Source organism: Vidua macroura, chromosome 16 (genome assembly GCF_024509145.1).
Source record: "Vidua macroura isolate BioBank_ID:100142 chromosome 16, ASM2450914v1, whole genome shotgun sequence".
NCBI classification, from domain to species: Eukaryota; Metazoa; Chordata; class Aves; order Passeriformes; family Viduidae; genus Vidua; species Vidua macroura.
Window position 1 is genome coordinate 9,935,529 of NC_071586.1, and position 17,109 is coordinate 9,952,637.

Here is a 17,109-nt window from a genome sequence, read left to right on the forward strand (position 1 = left end):
AGTTGTACCTGTCTAACAGAGGGATCAGTTTCTTGTCTTGCAGCAGCATGGCTCTGTAGGTATTAAATTTAACAGTACATTTTCAGTGAAATACAGATAAACTGGGTAAATAATTAATCTGTGGATCTGCAAGATTCTCATTGTAATGTTTACTTCTAGCAACACTATCCTGATGCTGTCAGAGTAAGTGGTAAAGCTCCAGCATCAGTGATTTTGTTGTTAGTGGTAAATTCAAGCAGCCAACAATTTTTCTCTTCCAGGATATTTATTTAAATAGTATAAAACAATTTGGCAAGCTCTAGGACATACTTGAAGGTTATAGATGTGTTTCTGACCTGTGTAGTTCAATGACTCTGGAAAGGAAAACATCATTGTCTTTGTAGCAGACAAGCTGTGGCTTTCAGACCATTTGTACTTCAGAGACTTTTTTAAGCTAACAGAAGCAAAGGTAGAGTTCCTCCAGGGCACTTAATTGCATGATCCCCTCTGTGAAACTGAAAAGTGAAATATTTGAGCAATTAGTCTGCTGAGCTCTTTGCTGTCGCAGCCACAGTTCCAGCTTCATTAAACTTGCATAAATTTCTGAGTTTGCATGATGGGTCTCTTAAAACTGCCTCTTTGTATTATTACAGCAGCAGTGCTGTTTCGTGAGTATTTGTGGTCTGGTTATGGTAGAAACTGGAAGGAAATTCTGTGTCTATTCAAGAGCTTTGTGATTTGTTTATTGGAGGACTTCTATGAAATACATTATTTTTTCTGTTGGTCTTTTTCAAAGACTGTCTGTAGTACTGATTCACATGTAATGTATGGGTTTGTTACTTAATGAACTTAACTGTAGATGTAAGATATTACTGGTTGCTCAGTATGATATTGTAATTATTATTTAATCAGAATTGCTGAATTGACAGTTAAAATGCAAGCCATGTAGTGATAGGTGTGAAGAGGGGTGACATCACTGTAGCATGTGAACAGCCTACTTAATCTCCAGGAGAGGATTGTGAGCAGAATGAAATGAACTGCATGTAAATGCTGTGTGTAGTTTGAATGCTTAAGAGTTACACCACTGCTCTAGAGAAGTGACTGCAGCTTGAACTTCTTTATACAGGACAGCATAATAGTCCAGGGTTTTTGTATGAAACCTTTAAATGTGATTGCCTTGTTGCTGTGTTTAGTTTTCTTTGGATTCCAGAATGCAGATTCTGCTGGGCTCTGTGGCTCTAAACTGATTCTCCTTTGAAGCAGTGGGACTGCCCAAGGGAAATCACAGCCTCTTGCCATAAAAGAATCTTGTCCAATAAGTCCTCTCTAAGGAGAAACCCTATCAGTGTTTGTTTTTTTCTGGGAGTGATGACTGTTTGTATAGAACTGTAGTGGCCACAGTATTCTAGTGAGATATGGAATCAATTGTTGGCATGTGTAGGTTCTAAAACTTAATAAAAAATATAAGCAACAAAAAACTGTCTTAATGTTTGGTTTAGATCACTGTTGCATTTTAGAAATTACTTTCCCCAGTTCCTGTGTTTGGGTTTGCATTGCATATGAGTTGGTTTTTCAGAGTGCATGGACTGGTTTACTTTCCTCAGAAGAGGATCAGGAAGGGAGCTGCAGGAGCTCCAGGAGCACGCCTTCCTTGCACCCAGCTTGCCTCAGCCTTCAGCAGGATTTAGGTCTTTGGGATCAGCCTACAGCTCATGCACAGAGGATTGCTGAAGTGTATCTAGAGTGGATGCTGAGTCCTTAGCACTGTTTTGTGTTACTGATCTGCTCCTGTTACTTGCAACTGTAACTCTGCATAAGTCCTTGACTTTTAGATTCTAAGTTTTTAGAAAATAGTTTTCTTGGTTTTTCATTTGATACTTCAATCTGTGACCTGACTGTTCTAAAAATTGTACTTTCTGTTAACCCATTTGTCTGAATTTGCTTTGAAGACCTCCTGGTTTGTCTCACTGTTTATTTGTTTGCATTTGCAGTGACTTGGCCTTACGGAATTGCTTCCTTACATCCGATTTAAATGTCAAAGTAGGAGATTATGGTATAGGATTCAGTAGGTATAAGGTAAGTTAATCTTGTCATGGACCACTTTTTTAAAGGATTCAGGGGCCAAGGTTACAGCAAGCATGCTTGACAGTTGTGAACTGATACTAGATTGTCATTTATTTGAATAATGAACTTTCAAAGTATTACTGGCAAATAACTGTAGCAAGTTCATGTACTAGAATAGCTACCTTTCTAGAGATGAGTAGAGTTTGTTTCTGGAATCTTCTGTTAAATCTACCCTTTTTTGGTCCTATTTACAGTGCTCCTACAATATGAACAAACTAATTTTGATTTGTTTTAAGGACATTTGAAAGAAAAGTTTGAATTTTTTAATGAAAATACACAAAATATTAAACTATATCAGGAAAGTGAAAAATTAAGGACATTATTTAAAACATTTTGTAAGTACCAAACCTTAAACAAGAAATTGGCATTCTATTTTCTGCTGTGCAGTGACCAGTGAATGACTTTCCTCTATAGCAGTATTCTCTGCTACTTGGGGAAAATAGGATTATTTTTTTTTAATTCTAATTTTTTACATAGGCATCACAGAAAAACATATTAAGGAAAGGACTGTCACTGTTGGAAGTTGATCTAATGTATGTTCAGCATTTTTATGAGTTTTTTCTTCATTTTGCTCAATAATTTAGGAAGATTATATTGAGACAGATGAGAAGAAACTTGTTCCTCTACGATGGACTGCACCTGAGTTAGTAACAAGTTTTCAAGACAGACTGTTATCAGCAGAGCAAAATAAATACAGTAACATATGGTATGTAGAAGGCTTTAAGAAATTTCAATGAGAGATCTGTGAACATATTTTCAAATGTTACATGAAGGAGTAAATAATATTTAAATTAGCTGATGCATCAGATGTACAGTGGGTTAATCACTGTAAACCTGAAACTATATCCTGCTTTGGAAAGATGCTTAGAAATCTGTTGAGAGAAAGTTGGAGCAAGCAAAAATGTTTAGTGGAATAGGTGTTTATATTAATAAAAATACCTTCAGATGTTTATAAAGAAAAGAAATGGTAAATGATTTTTCCAAGAATAAGTATCTCTGAGTGACATAAACAGATGATCCCACTAGAGCCCGATGAAGTTCAATTGGTAGAACAGTGGCATTTTAATTAAAATGTTGTGTTCCTGCTGCAGCATTTGAGAGCAGCAATTAACTGATGGTTTCTGCTGCCAAAGACCTGATAGACAATGGCTGGTGAACTCTTGAGGATGAACATTTTTGAAATAGCCAAGTTCTACTTCAGTTCTCAAGCCCCAAGAAATTTGGAGAATATAAACTGTGGATTAGGCTAACATTTCTGAAAACATTGTAGTTAATTCCTGCTTTATATTTGAAGGATATTAAATAATAAACTAGGGTTTGTTTGGTGTTTTAAAAGTAAGGTTGCAGAAAGCAAGTGGGGTATATAGAAATTATGTAAAAACGAATTTGCTTCCATCCTCCAAGGATGCTTCCTCAGCTCATACTGTTCATCTAGACTGCAAGCAGCCAGGGTCTAAATGTTTCCAGCTTGTTATTTTAGTGCCTCTTATGCAGAGCTGCTTTGAACAGGTTTGAACTGGATGATTCCAGACATCCCTTCCAATCTAAATTATTCTACATGCAGAGTAAGGTACTTTGCATTTTGAGCACAGAAAGATTCCCCAAAGCTTAGCATTGACTGTAATCAGTGCAAATGTGATTAGTGTTGGATACAGTAGAGATGCAGCACTGAGCAGAGGCAGCTTTTGACCACTGCAGCTTGACAATAAAGAATTCTATGAACTCTGGAAGAAAGATGAGTTTTCTAGCAGTTTGACCTATAACTGCAATTTCTCATGAAAGCTTTTTCTCTTCTATTGGACTAACTGTAAGGTTTTTTAATCTCATTTCTATACACCATAGTAAAAAATAACAATATTTTTTTAATTGTTGCAAAGATAATATTTTATTATATGTGGGGGTTTTCCATGATCAAATAATTTGAGACCTTCTATATTTTGTTGTCTTCATTGTTGTTGCCTTCAAGCAACTTTATTCTTCAGGCTTTTAGCATTCTGTCAAAATGAATTAAGTTCTGAAGTTACTCTAGAGACAATGGGGACTAGTATTTATTTCTTCTTGCCAGTTATGCTTTGCATATCCTTTCTTAGAAAAGCCACTCTAAAATAGTTCTGAGAGTGCCCAGTCATGTGCTGCTCTTTTGCAGGTCCCTGGGTGTCACGCTGTGGGAGCTGTTTGAGAATGGTGCTCGGCCTTACTCAGACTTCTCTGACAGGGAAGTCCTAACCCATGTCATCAAGGAGAAGCAGGTTAAACCCTTCAAGCCACGTCTGGAGCTGCCATACTCTGATAGATGGTAAACTTTTAAGTGTTTCTATTTATTCTTAAAGCTGCTGAAGAAGTTTCTGAAATGACTCAGTTCTCTTAAACACATTGAAATTGCTACATGGGAACTCAGCAAACAAACCCTAGATAAAGGGAGTAAAAGGACTTGCTAGAGATGGAAGTTCCTGCCAGTGATGCTGGTACTCTGAGGCATGTTAGGTACCTGAATTCTATAAATTCCTTTTCAGTGTGAAACCTATTGAAAATGTTTTTATTTGTATAGGTATGAAGTTCTGCAGTTCTGTTGGCTGCCTCCAGAAAAGAGACCGACGGCAGAAGAAGTGCACAGACTTTTAACTTACCTCCGCATGCAAAGCCAAAGGGACTCAGAGATTGATTTTGAACAGCAGTGGAATGCTCTGAAACCAAACACCTCAAATAGAGAAGCAAGTAATTCTGCATTCCCAATCTTGGATCACTTCACAGGAGATAGACTTGGCCACGAGCTGGAGGAGGTTCTGACTGTAACTGAAACAAGCCATGGTCTGAGCTTTGAATACATCTGGGAGGCAGCTAAACACGATCACTTTGATGAATGTGGTCATGTGAATCCTGATGAAGCCATGAACTACACAAGCATTTTCTATCCAGTGGAGGTTTTTGAGAGGTCACTTTCAGAGCAAGGACCAGGAGCACAGGATGGAAGTGGTCAAGAGGCATCACTTGCTGTCCCTGGGGTGTTACCTGTGTTTGATGCACACAAACTTTCTGTTGGAAATGACTACTATATCCAGTTAGAGGAAAAAGGAAGTGGCTGCAGCATGAATTTTGATAACCAGTCAGTTGTATTAACAACAGAAGTTGATCATCAAGAAGCTGTACAAGAAAAAAGTTCTCATTTCACGGTTCTCAGGGATCTTGATGTTGAAGAATCTAGTACTGATGGGGACTTCTTCCACTATAATACAGATCCTAAAGAGGAATTTTTGACTGCTACCAATAGTCCAGAAAGTCCTTTCCAGAGTATATTTAATGACATTGATAGATCAGAAGAATTGACAAATAGAAAAATACTTGGGTTTGCTGAAACAAATGATTCTCCTAAAGACTTTAAACCAGCTGTTTTGAACTCAAACACAGATGCTAGAAAGGCAGTAGGCTGTTCTGAGAAGGAGCATTCTAATCATGCTTCTGAAAATGAAACTGTTTCCTTATGTGAAAATATCTCTAACCAGTCAGAATTGGTAACTTTAGAAGAACTTTCTGATAACTTCTTATTTCTTCAAGAGAAAAACTTATTAACAGGTTTATTGCCTAAAAAAGCCAGCAGTGATTTTGGGCCAAACTCAGATGATGTTCTAAAAAGTATATTAGAAACCTCAAAAAGAAACTCTGTAGAGCCTGAGCCTGAGCTGGCTGAAAATGCACAGGTCTTTTCTTTAATACATGAAAGTCTTAGAACAGTGAAAGATGAAAATTTTAACCCAGTGACAATGAATAAAGATCCCAGTTCCCAGTCTCAGACTCCTCTAGAAATGCAGGCATCTTCTAGTCCACCCACAGCACATAATTCATCTGATAACTGTGCAAATCTTCCTATTTTGAAGGATGAGGGGAGATTTCTAAAAGTGGAAGTGAATGAAGTCATGTCCTGTAACACCGATGTTCTCTGTCAGGAAGAGCTATCTTATAATGCCAAAAATAATAATGTTGGAAACAGTCCATATTACAGTGTTGCTATTGAAACAGATGAGTGTGATGCACAGATGAAACAGGGAATGCTTTTCAAGTCTGATGAAATAACTTTTAACAAAGAAAAATGTAGTGATCAGGAAGACAGGAAAAGAAACTTGCAAGATAGTTCTCCCGTATTTAAAAAAAATGAATGTTTATTGGAGGAAATACAAGAAACATCAAATCATTTTGAGAATTGTAAGGATGTTCCAGAAGAGGTGACCTCAATTTCTGTTGCTGCTTCAGATTGTACCAGTCAGGATAGTCTTTTGGAAGACAGCCCGTCTCCTATACAAGCTGTAGAACAAGCTTTAGAGACACCTGATTCTTTGGATTCTTTAGATGTAAATGAGGTTTTAGAATCTTTACAGGCTCAAAGTCCTCAGAAACTTTTGCCACCAGATAAACCTGCTGACAGTGGCTATGAAACAGAAAACCTGGAATCTCCAGAATGGACTTCCCATGTCCCTGTTGAGGACACTTCCAATGTGGATACTGCTCTGTGTGTGAGTGAGAACAGTGTCAGTGCTTTGCCTTCTAATCCAGTTATCATTGTGTCAGAAGCAGCAGCTTGTTTGGATGCAGTGAACAGCAATTTTGAAATAACCCCAGTGGTTTTCCTGAGTGGAAATCAAAACTCTTACAGAGACTCAGCCTATTTCTCTGATAATGATTCTGAGCCAGATAAAAAACCAGAAGAGTCTGTAAATCTGTCCAGAGAGACTGTGTGTATTGTTTCCTCCAACAGTGGAGAGAATCACACTGAAGAGGTTTGTGGTTTTGAAGAGAGACAGCAAACGTGTGATGTGAGGAATTACCAGGATGATGATAATCAAAACTCAAAACTGGAACTAAACCACAATTTAGAGATTCAGGAGATGGATGAAAGGATGCAGGGGTGTCCTGATGAGTGGGCTGAGGCAACTCTGACTTCCCTGGAAATAATGATGGATGGTAACCTGAGGGATGAAATAAAACTATCTGAGACTTCCCATAAAAGTGTCTCTTGTGTTGGCACTAACACTTCAGAACTCCTTTCACACAGAGACTTAAAGCCTGTGCACAACATGGCTTTAGATCTGAGTAACAGTGAGAAGTCCTTCTATCACATGGAAGGACAAAAGCTGAAAGAGCCAGATATTGAAGGAAAATACCTCGGCAAACTCAGCGTGTCTGGAATGCTTGATTTAGAAGACGGTGATGATGCAGATGAGGAAGATGAAAACAGTGATTCTGAGGATGACATGAGGACTTTTCATATGCATAGTCTGAGTTCTGACAGTGAAGATGAAACTGTTCATCAAGTACCTGAGATAGTTACTGAAAAAGATGATGGAAAACACTTGAGAAGCTTGTTGAAACTTCCAAAACCTCTTAATGAAAGGCAGCCTGAACTTTGGAAAGATGAGAAAAAGGCTGTGAAGTTCTTTGATGATGTGACAGTCTATTTGTTTGATCAGGTACCCTTCTTTTTAATTACTAAGTAAAATTTTTGTTGGCTTGCCTTTTTTTATTTTGTTGTTTTTCTTTAAACAAGGAGCAATTGAATAAATTGCTTAATATTTGGGAAAACCTTGTTACAAAAGTACTTTTCTTGTTTTGGCAGGCTTACAGCTTGTTCATGATGTGGGTTATTTTTTTTTATATATTAAGGCTATAGAAGAATTTATGTATGTAAAAGAATAATATTTATATATAAAGAAAAAAAGAACTTTGTGACTTGGGTAGGTACAGTTTTGTGCTGCTGGTAGAATAGCTGCACTAATTTGAAGTGAAGGAGGATTTTGCTTTGGTTTCCAAATCATGAGTCTCCTTTGCTTTTGGCCCCTTGGCTGCATATGCTGAATGAAACATGGTTTTAGTGGTATTTTTCTGCTGTTTATAAGATGTATTTAATTTGAATATGCGAGACAGCATTGCTATGGACAAGACTTATTTTGGCAGAACATTGTTGTAACTTTATAGAAGCAGCTTATCTGTTTAATGAGTTTGAAGTCTTTTAGATGCTTTATAAAAGAAAGGAAGAAAGCAAAAAAGCCAATAATTAAACAAAAGTCCCAAAACTCAGACTGAAGCCTAACTCTGAATCTTATGTTAGTTAGCACTAAGGTAAATTTACCTAAGATCATAATCAAAGATGAGAACAGTATTTAGATGGTAATGCTAATTTTTATTAATCCTGTGGGATTCATGCTCAGTGACACAGTGATCTGCTTATAAAATTCAAGGCTACTTTTGTTTTCCCTATCAGCTTTATCAATTTTTAACTTCTGTAACTGGATACAGAGGGGATTGTATTTTAGCATTATGGCAACTAAACTAGTCCAGTGAGTTTAAAAGAACAGTCACATTGTCAAGCTTTGGAAATGTTGCTTATGATGGTGATTTATTTGTGTTTAGGCAGCCTATAGAATAGTAATCCTTTTGTCAGAGGGGAAGGAAAAAGTCAGCTGTGTTTAAACTGCTCTTAGTTGTTGAACTCTTTACTTTTTCAATAACTGATAAAATGTTGGCTACTTCCAATACCGGCTATACAAAATCTGGCTCTTTATCCTGAACATGATTAGGGGATTAAAAAAAAAAAAAAAGTTGGGATAAGGCTTTATTAAAGAGGAAAAAAAAAAACCTACCCTTGTTAAGCCGATATGGGAACTGCTTTCAGTTGGAAGGTATTTGTTGCTACAAATATGAATTTTATATAGTAAATAATATTTAAATAGTCGTTTCCTGTGTGCATTTTAGCATAGATTTGATGCAGCTTTCTTTAGAAGTACTTGCATGTGCTAATCTGTAACTCAAAGTCTAGTTGTGTTGTTGTAACAGTTTACAGACCTTTTAATTCCACATTTGACTTGATGGCAGGATGGGGGAGTGTATTTGTGGGTGCTGGCATCTGAAGGCACAGAGACATGGTGTGTAAAAAGAGTTAAATAAGTGACTTTGTTTGCCTTAGGAAACACCAACGAAGGAGCTGGGAAGCCGTGGGATAGACGTGAACGGGGAAGGTGCTGGCAGCTCTCCTGTTCCATCTTCCAGTCCTGGTTACTTAAACAGATTTGCAAATTCAGAAAGCTCAACAGATGAAGAAGGTACATGAATATATTTATACACAGCAGGGGCCGAGACTGTTTTATGCAGAGCCTTTTATGAGAAGTCATTAAACTATATGTGATCTGTAAATTCACTGGACCATGTTGGCTTTAATTTTGCATCCTAAGCACACACTGCAGCTGGGCTCAGATTCCCTTGTTCCTGAGGAGCAGAGCTGGGATGTGATACTGGTTGCTTATATATTGATGTGTCCAGGGTTGCCTTAGAGGCAGCCAAACTGGGTGACAAATCTTTGTGAGACTCCCTGGGCTAGGACCTTGCCCAGGTTTTCTTTGGGGTTAATGTAATCTTACACTCTGCTTGTACAACTCTGGGTGACCTTATGTGACATTACTGTAATGCTGCTTTTTTCTTCTTTCTTCCCTTTTTTTTTTTTTTTTTTTCCCTCCCCAAGGTGGGGGTTTTGAGTGGGATGATGACTTCTCTTCTCCAGAGCCATCCTTTATATCCAAGGCAGCTAATAGTCTCATTGGTTCTAAACTACCCCTTCAGCCATCAAAGTACTTCTCTCCACCTCCACCTTCCCGGACTCTTGATCAGAACTGGTCACATTCATCCCCTTATTCCAGATTCTCCATCTCTCCTGCAAACATGGCAAGCTTTTCTCTTACACATCTTACAGATTCAGATATAGAGCAAGGAGGTAAGTGATTTAGTTATAATAATTACTTTAAAGATACAAATTAAAATTGTTATGTAAAGATAAAGGAACAGATACAACAAATCTTGTTCTATTTAAATACCAAATGTAGAAGTACATTTTTAACACTATGAAAGTTTATGTCTGGTCTTGTGTTTCAGTTAAGACATAGTTTTCCATGAAGATTGAGATTATTGCATCCAAGTGGGTACAAAATTGTGGTCAAACAGCCTGTGGAACATTTACAGGATAAGCTCTCAGTTTTTGTGTTAAAAACCCTAGTGCTGTATTTGTATAAATGAACATCCTGCAATCCTACAGCAGTGCTGTTGCACCTGCCACACTATGGCAGTTATTAATTCTGATTATTGCACTGTCTTAAGTCACAATTGTGTTTTCATTGCACAGGATGAGGATGCCAGGAACATAATGTTTCTGCTATTACTGTGTAAGCTTATTTTACAGTTTAGTTTTCTTTTCATATTGCTTTTTAGACAGTTCATTCTTGACATTCTCTTGAGAATTGCAGCATGTTTTCTAGAGCTGTGAATAGGATACCTTTTGTTAGGAGAGCCAAACAATCCATTCAGAGCAATATTGAGTACTAGCAGTGTTTATTAATAAGCCTTCTTGTCAGTAACCAAAAGCCTTTTTAACCTTTGATATGTTTTTGAGGGTTAAGAGAAGCAAAAATAAGCACACTTGAATAGGTTTGGCATATTATTAATCTTGATAACACATTGCATTATTAAAAATAAATATTACTGATTGCAGAGCCTTGCTTATGGTCAATGTCTATAAATATGTAATCAGTGCTATATAGAGTTGTATTGTTCTTGTATTGTGCTTATTGATTAGATAATATTTGCTGCTTAGTAACTTAGAGATAAGAGAGAGTATTTTGGAGATCCTGTGTTGCCTTATGTGCCCTAAGAAGTGACATTGAACTGTGTGATTGAAGCAGATGTCTATGAATAAATGAACCAAATGTTTACAGTAGTTGAAAGTGTAGGGAAAAATTAACCAAAACTTGGAAGGGCAAAACAGCAGAATGCCAAGTTCTAGCAAGAGTCTTACAGAGAAGTGAGGTTTTGCCAAAGAATCTCACCGTATCTTATGACCTTTCCTCTACTAATAGGAAGCAGTGAAGATGGAGAGAAAGATTAAATCAATTTAAACGTGCTTGGACTCCATACATAAAACACATAGACTTTGTGTTTGAAACTTCTTTATCTAAACTCTGGATCCTCCTGGAGTAACACAGGTAACCAAGAAGTACTGAGAAATGGAAGTAAACACTGAAAGCAATGTTAAATCAGGACATTAATTTGAATGTGTATTTAACTTTGTAATGTATTTTTAAATCAGTGCAATTTTGCTTTTCATTGAAAGACGATTCTGCCGCTGTTTTCAAGTACTTGAAGTATTTTTCAGATAACTTAAACAAGTAAAGCAATTACACTACAGTCTGGTTTATGTATGAGATTGTATAATATTCTTTTTATATTTTTCCATGTAGTTCATTATCTATTTGAACATACACCTGTTGTAGAATTGTGTATACCTGTCCTGTGCAACAGGTGGCTGTGTTGATGGAACTGTTTGAATGATAGTTGATCAGTAGTGAGCCATATTTATTCAAAAAATATCACTACATATTACTTTGCTTATTACAATTGCACTATGGATTATTCTTCCTTTATTTCCTGATGATGTACAGAATCAAATCTTAAATCTTTCAAAGAAAATAAGACAAGTTGAATTGGCCCAGTTATCCAGTTTAATTTGTCCTTTTTGTAGCCTTTTGCTATGCACGGTACTCGTAAAACGTACATAACTTCTGAGTATTATGTTAGACTTGCTGAAATCTTATATTCAGTACCATTTCTAAATTGATAATGGTTATAGAATGGTTGTTAGTGTTCATGTTTTATAGGAAACTGGAAAAGAATATATGATATACTCTGGAATTTTTAGATGAAAGAGATAATGTCTCTTAATTCCTACATATGATCCTACTGACTGCTTAAACTGTAATTGCATCTGACTATATCAAAGTTAAGAGCCTTCCAGTTTTTACTACAATTTCTGCCTTTTGGAGAAAGAAGAGGAAAAATAGGTTGTACAAAACTCTGGAATTTATGAATCTTATAAACAGACTAATTTCAATAGACTGGATTTGGGTACACTTGGCCCTTCAGTTGTACATTCTGTGAATTTTGAAGCTCACTCTTCTGCTGACTGCAGATCTGGGCTCCATTCAGAGGCCTGTGGTAAATCTACCTCTCGGTGATGTTATGACAATTAAGATTTTGATTAATGGTTAATGCCCAGTTTTGCACCCGTTATAGAGCCAGATCCATTTTAAGATGTCTGCAGAGCTCCATGGTACATCTTGAAATATATTCTGAACAAAGGCTGCAGTACAATAGGTTTGCTCTGAAGCCTGTAGGGAAGGGAAGACAGTGTGAGGCTTAACCTTCCTGCTCTACCATGCATTTAGCTGATTTAATCCTCTAAACTGCTTGGAAAAAGATATCCTTAATTATTACTCCAAAGTGAGTTCAGTTGAGAAACAAATCCCTGACTTCTTGGGATGCCTTATGCAGTTCAGATCTGTAGGAAACACTGATAGAAACAGTTTACCTGGCTTTGTATTTGTTTACCTGTACTAAAATACAAATGCACTGAAATGTGAAGTACTTTGTATTTTAGTGGCTGTTTTGGCAGGGCTTGAGGTAATGGTGGTCCAAGTGCTCTGTGTCCAGATCCAGTCACCAGAGAATTTTCATCATATGGAGATGGGAGGACTAGATATTTTCAGATGTGTGATTTCTTTTTTTTTTGTATACCTCTGCATTAATTTTGATTTTTAAGTATGTTTTAAAAATGACAGGAATATGTTAACTGTTTTTTTTTTCCCAACATTATTTAGCCCTTAAACCAGAATGGCTTCCATACTGATGAAAAGGGAATAATTTAGTTATCATGTTGTTTGAAGTTGCCAATGAATTGAGATATTTTTTTCTGATGAGGCACTCAGGTTCAGAGTTAGTCAGAACTGTTCTTCAGTATGAAGTGAGGAACTGAATTTTCCTATGGACCTTTCCCAAAACGTTATTTAGAAGGCAAAGTCAAGTAGTTCTTAATACAGGCTTACAGTATATACTGTAGAGGGTTTAAGGAAGCTGTGCGCTACTGAAAATATTTTTAAATGTTGGTAATAGACCTTGTGCACAAACTATTGCTTAGAAACTCCATAATTCCAACATTAAACTCCTTGATACAGCTAGATTTAGGGTACCTCATCTGTCTTTAAATTTTCACCATAGTAAGAATGAAACTCCATAATGGTCTGCAGGGAACATGTGGGCTTGTCTGCCCTACATGGTGAAAAACTTGTCAGACCAGGAGTTCAGCCTTAATTTTGAATCATTTTATTTAAAAAATAGTTCTGGGTTAAATAAAAGCTTATGGTCTGGAATGTTGTAATTTGGTTGTGCATTTTGTTCCTTGTAATTCTGGAAAATTAGATGTTTATCTTGCACATCAGGAATTTCCTTTGCTTGATGGAAATCTAAGATTTTTATTCTTTACCTGGGTTTAAAGAAAAGCTTACACAGGAGGTGAAAGTTTACTCCTTTGTCCAAATGGTCTCATTGCTAATGAATTGCCAAAGGAGCATTTTTTCCAAAACGAGATGTGTATGATACTAAGCAAGGTAATGTCCTTTTTAGCTGTACAATGAAGAGAAATAAATATTTAAAGTTAACTCAGATCACTTAAACATAAATTTTAATTTCAGTAATCCAGTAGACTGGATTGCAATAATATAAACTATCTTTTGGGGTAAAAAATGATACTTAAAGATCTGATCAAACTACTAGCAATACTTAAATATCTGCCTGGCAGTTAAGTGGCACAATGAAGATGAATCAGTAATTCCAACATGTTACATTATAATGAGGGGATTTGTTCCAAATCATTCATTACACTCTATGTAATTTCTTGCACTAGCTACTTAAGCCTGGTCTCCATTTTAGAAGTACATGTATCTATTTTCAATGGTTTATTATGAGGACTGGTTACAGCTTAATTCCTTCTCTAGTAGAATACCTGGATTGTTTGAATAATGAAGGCATTGTTGCAATTCGGCTACTAAAGATATTTAAAAGATATGATTTTTCCCACCTAAAGAAGTTTATTTGAACATTAGGATCTGTAGTGAGAAGCCAAGAGAGCAGCAAGTGTGTCCAGTTTCAGTGGGAACACCTGTACTCTCCCAAATGCCCCAGCTGCAGATACACTGTGTATAACTGCATTTGTGGAAATTGCCATTTTTGTGGAAATGAGCAGATTTAACTGTTTTTTCATATCCTTGTTGATGCACTAATGAAAGCCATTTAAGCCTCATTCTTTTTATCAGTATTTTTAGCAGATTTGTATGTAATACTCAATCTTTCATGAGGTGGCTGGTTGGTAGAAAGATTTTTTTTTTTTTATGATTAAGCACTATCCTAAAATGTCAGCATTGTGAGGTGTCAGTGACTTGGCTATTTGTGTGGGAGTTGGTGAAAGGTGGAATTCAAGTACATTAGCCTTATAAGAAATAGCCTTAAATAAGAATGGAGTTACTTCAAAAATTACTTCAGCTTTAAGTCATACATGTTAATGGTTTTGGTACAAAATGGGAAGAAATCTAGAGGAGAGTCAAACATCATATAAACTTATTGAAAATAAGTATTTGTAATACCAGCAGCCTGTTTTTCAGAAACTTGAATATGACTTACAGTTAGTTTTGTTTATGAAATTGTTTGAACTTGCACAGATGTAGGTGTAACTTAAATGATAAATGGTACTGATGTGTGTGTATATATAATGTTCAATTCTATTTGTAAATGAGAAACTATGTAACAAAATCATAGGTATGAGGTTTTCCTATTGTAATTTAATACAGGTATGAGGTTTATGGCAATATATCATAGTTAATGAAATTTCAGGTCAAAATGTCTTTAAATTGTGTACATTTTTAAATTGTAATTTCTACTGTATATTGATTATCATGCATAGTGTGATTCAAGAAACTGCTTGTAATTTAAAAATATTTAATATTAAAAATAAAATACAGTTATATATTTATAATCTCTTTGTCTATTTGTTCATTTTTAAACAGATGCCAGCAGTGTAGTTCTACTGTAAGATATATTTATTAGTCTCCTGAGGTTGAGAAAGTTCCAAAAGTTCAAAACCACAGTCCCGGCAGATGAGTCCTCGCTAAATAGTGTAGTCACCTTTAAATTCTTCCAGTATCATCATCCTTGTGAAAATTTCAGGTAAAGTGTGTACACAGTCAGTAGAGAAGCAATAATTAAAACAGAAACAGTGTAATACTGAATACTGAATTTTGCTTTCAGTCATAGAATTAGAGATCTGTAGGAAGAATGGGGATTTTGAAATTTATAAATTCAGAAAACAAGTTAATGATGCTTTCTCAGTGTTCACAGAATTTCTTCCTAGAAGAGTTGCTTGGTTTTTCTATCTTAAGAGCATGTGCTGAATGGACCAAAAATCACCAGGTAAATAAATGTAGTAGTGAGTGGTGTGTCCTGGGAGCTCCCTTGATGAGACGCTGTGGCTGGTGCAGGCTGGGCGCTCGGTGGGGCAGGAGGAGAGCGCTGGTGTTCCCTGCTCTCCGGGAGGGTGCATGGCCCAGGGCAGCCCCGGCAGTGGTGATGGAGGCTCTTGTGGAAGCCCCCACCTCTCATGGCAGCTGTTGAGTGCTGGCACCTCTTGTGACCTGGGAATGAGAAACTGATAGCAAGATGACTTAACTTCATTAGGTAAAATATAACTACTGGGCTGAAATTTGACCAAGGTGGTGGTCATTAATGAGAACAGATGCAAAAGATCCCATGGCACTAAATTGGTCACCTTATATAGAGCTTATTATCAAAGAATTTGAGAACTTGCAACCTTTATGATCAGCAAGTTCTCAAAGAGATGGCAATGCTGTGTCTGTGGGCCTGTGTCAACGGGTGCTGTGACAAGTTGCGGAACAGAGCTGAGGCAGACTTTGTCCTCCTGCAGCCAGGGGCACTCCACGTGTGAAGGAGGCACTGGGCCGACCCCTCCCGTGGTGACAGAGCTGTGCCCGGCTCAGTGTCAGTGACACCCACCGGGCGCTGCCTCCCGTGCGCGTCCCCTGTGTCACCGCCAGCGCTGTGACCACCCGAGCTGGGGCGGGAGCCGTGAGCGGGGCGCTGTGGCTGTGGCCGTGGCCGGCCCCTCGCGGGGTGTGTGGGTGCCCGCCCGCGGAGGGACCGGAGCTCCCGCCCGCCGGGCCCGCCCCCGCCGCTAAAGCGACGTGTCCGGGGCAGCGCCGGCCCTGCCTGCGGCTGCCTCCGCCTGCGGGCTCGGGCAGCGCCTGCCCGGGGCTCCTCGGGCCAGGGCAGGGCCTCGGCCCCTCGCACGCTCCTGCTGACAGACCCTGCCTCGCTCAGAGGACACGCAGCGTTCCCTCCCTCTTGCCCCCACAGCCCTTGCTGCTGTTCCTGGCTTCCCCTGGGTCTCTGCCGCGTTGCCCCTTGGGCCCCAGGCACCTTCTCAGCAGCGGGTGGAGTGGTAAGTCACAGAAGAGGGATGCCAGCCCTGGTAGATGGCTGCACAGGGTGTTAAATGTGTTGGTGCTTGGCTGCTCTCTTTGGTTTCTCTTGACCACTCCAGTCTGTTGCTCCTGATCCCCACAATCTGTTTGCTCCTTGCACACTCTGATAACACCTTCCTGGGACTCCCAGCAGCTGAGCTGGGGCTCTCTAAGGTTACTTCTCTAGGTTACAGCAGTGACAGTCTAAGAACAAACCTGCCAGCGAGGCACCTTGTTATCCCATTATACCCCATTTGCTTTTGCCCAGCCTACAGTTTTGAAGACTACTTTGCTTTCGTAGTTTGCTGAAGCTTCCTTTCTCTTGGATCTTCTTCCTACTTTCTCTCCTGGCTGTCCCCATGAGCCCCCTCTTCACCAAGTCCTGTGGACTGTTTTCTTCCAAACAGCAGTGCTCCCCAGGAGTGCTTCTCGGGCTTGGGCAGGGAAGATCCCACTCTGTGCTCTACTGTAGCTGTGCCTTTTCTGCCAAGTGAGTTACACCAAGGGTCCAGAACAAACCTGGTGCTTGCCTTTGGACCTGTTTTCTCTCTGAAGATACCTGCGTGTCTCCAACATTTTTTAGGCTCCCACAATGCAAGCTGGTTTGTGCTGT

General features: G+C 38.3%; 1 protein-coding gene across 3 annotated transcripts in view; it reads left to right on the forward strand.

Annotated features, from left to right (window-relative positions):
- LMTK2 (lemur tyrosine kinase 2) overlaps positions 1-17,109 on the forward strand; it is a 58,504-nt gene that overhangs the window by 26,815 nt on the left and 14,580 nt on the right. The window contains exons 8-17 of one of the 3 annotated variants that reach the window (XM_053991579.1): positions 1,971-2,055; positions 2,688-2,809; positions 4,250-4,399; positions 4,652-7,562; positions 9,056-9,191; positions 9,608-9,856; positions 10,992-11,117; positions 15,027-15,186; positions 15,349-15,429; positions 16,390-16,466. In XM_053991579.1, coding sequence (XP_053847554.1) covers positions 1,971-2,055; positions 2,688-2,809; positions 4,250-4,399; positions 4,652-7,562; positions 9,056-9,191; positions 9,608-9,856; positions 10,992-11,020 — 3,682 coding nt within the window. In that variant the 3' untranslated portion in view covers positions 11,021-11,117; positions 15,027-15,186; positions 15,349-15,429; positions 16,390-16,466. Of the gene's footprint in view, positions 1-1,970; positions 2,056-2,687; positions 2,810-4,249; positions 4,400-4,651; positions 7,563-9,055; positions 9,192-9,607; positions 9,857-10,991; positions 11,118-15,026; positions 15,249-15,348; positions 15,430-16,389; positions 16,467-17,109 lie in introns of those variants that run through there. The other 2 variants (XM_053991580.1, XM_053991578.1) reach the window with 2 other exon arrangements.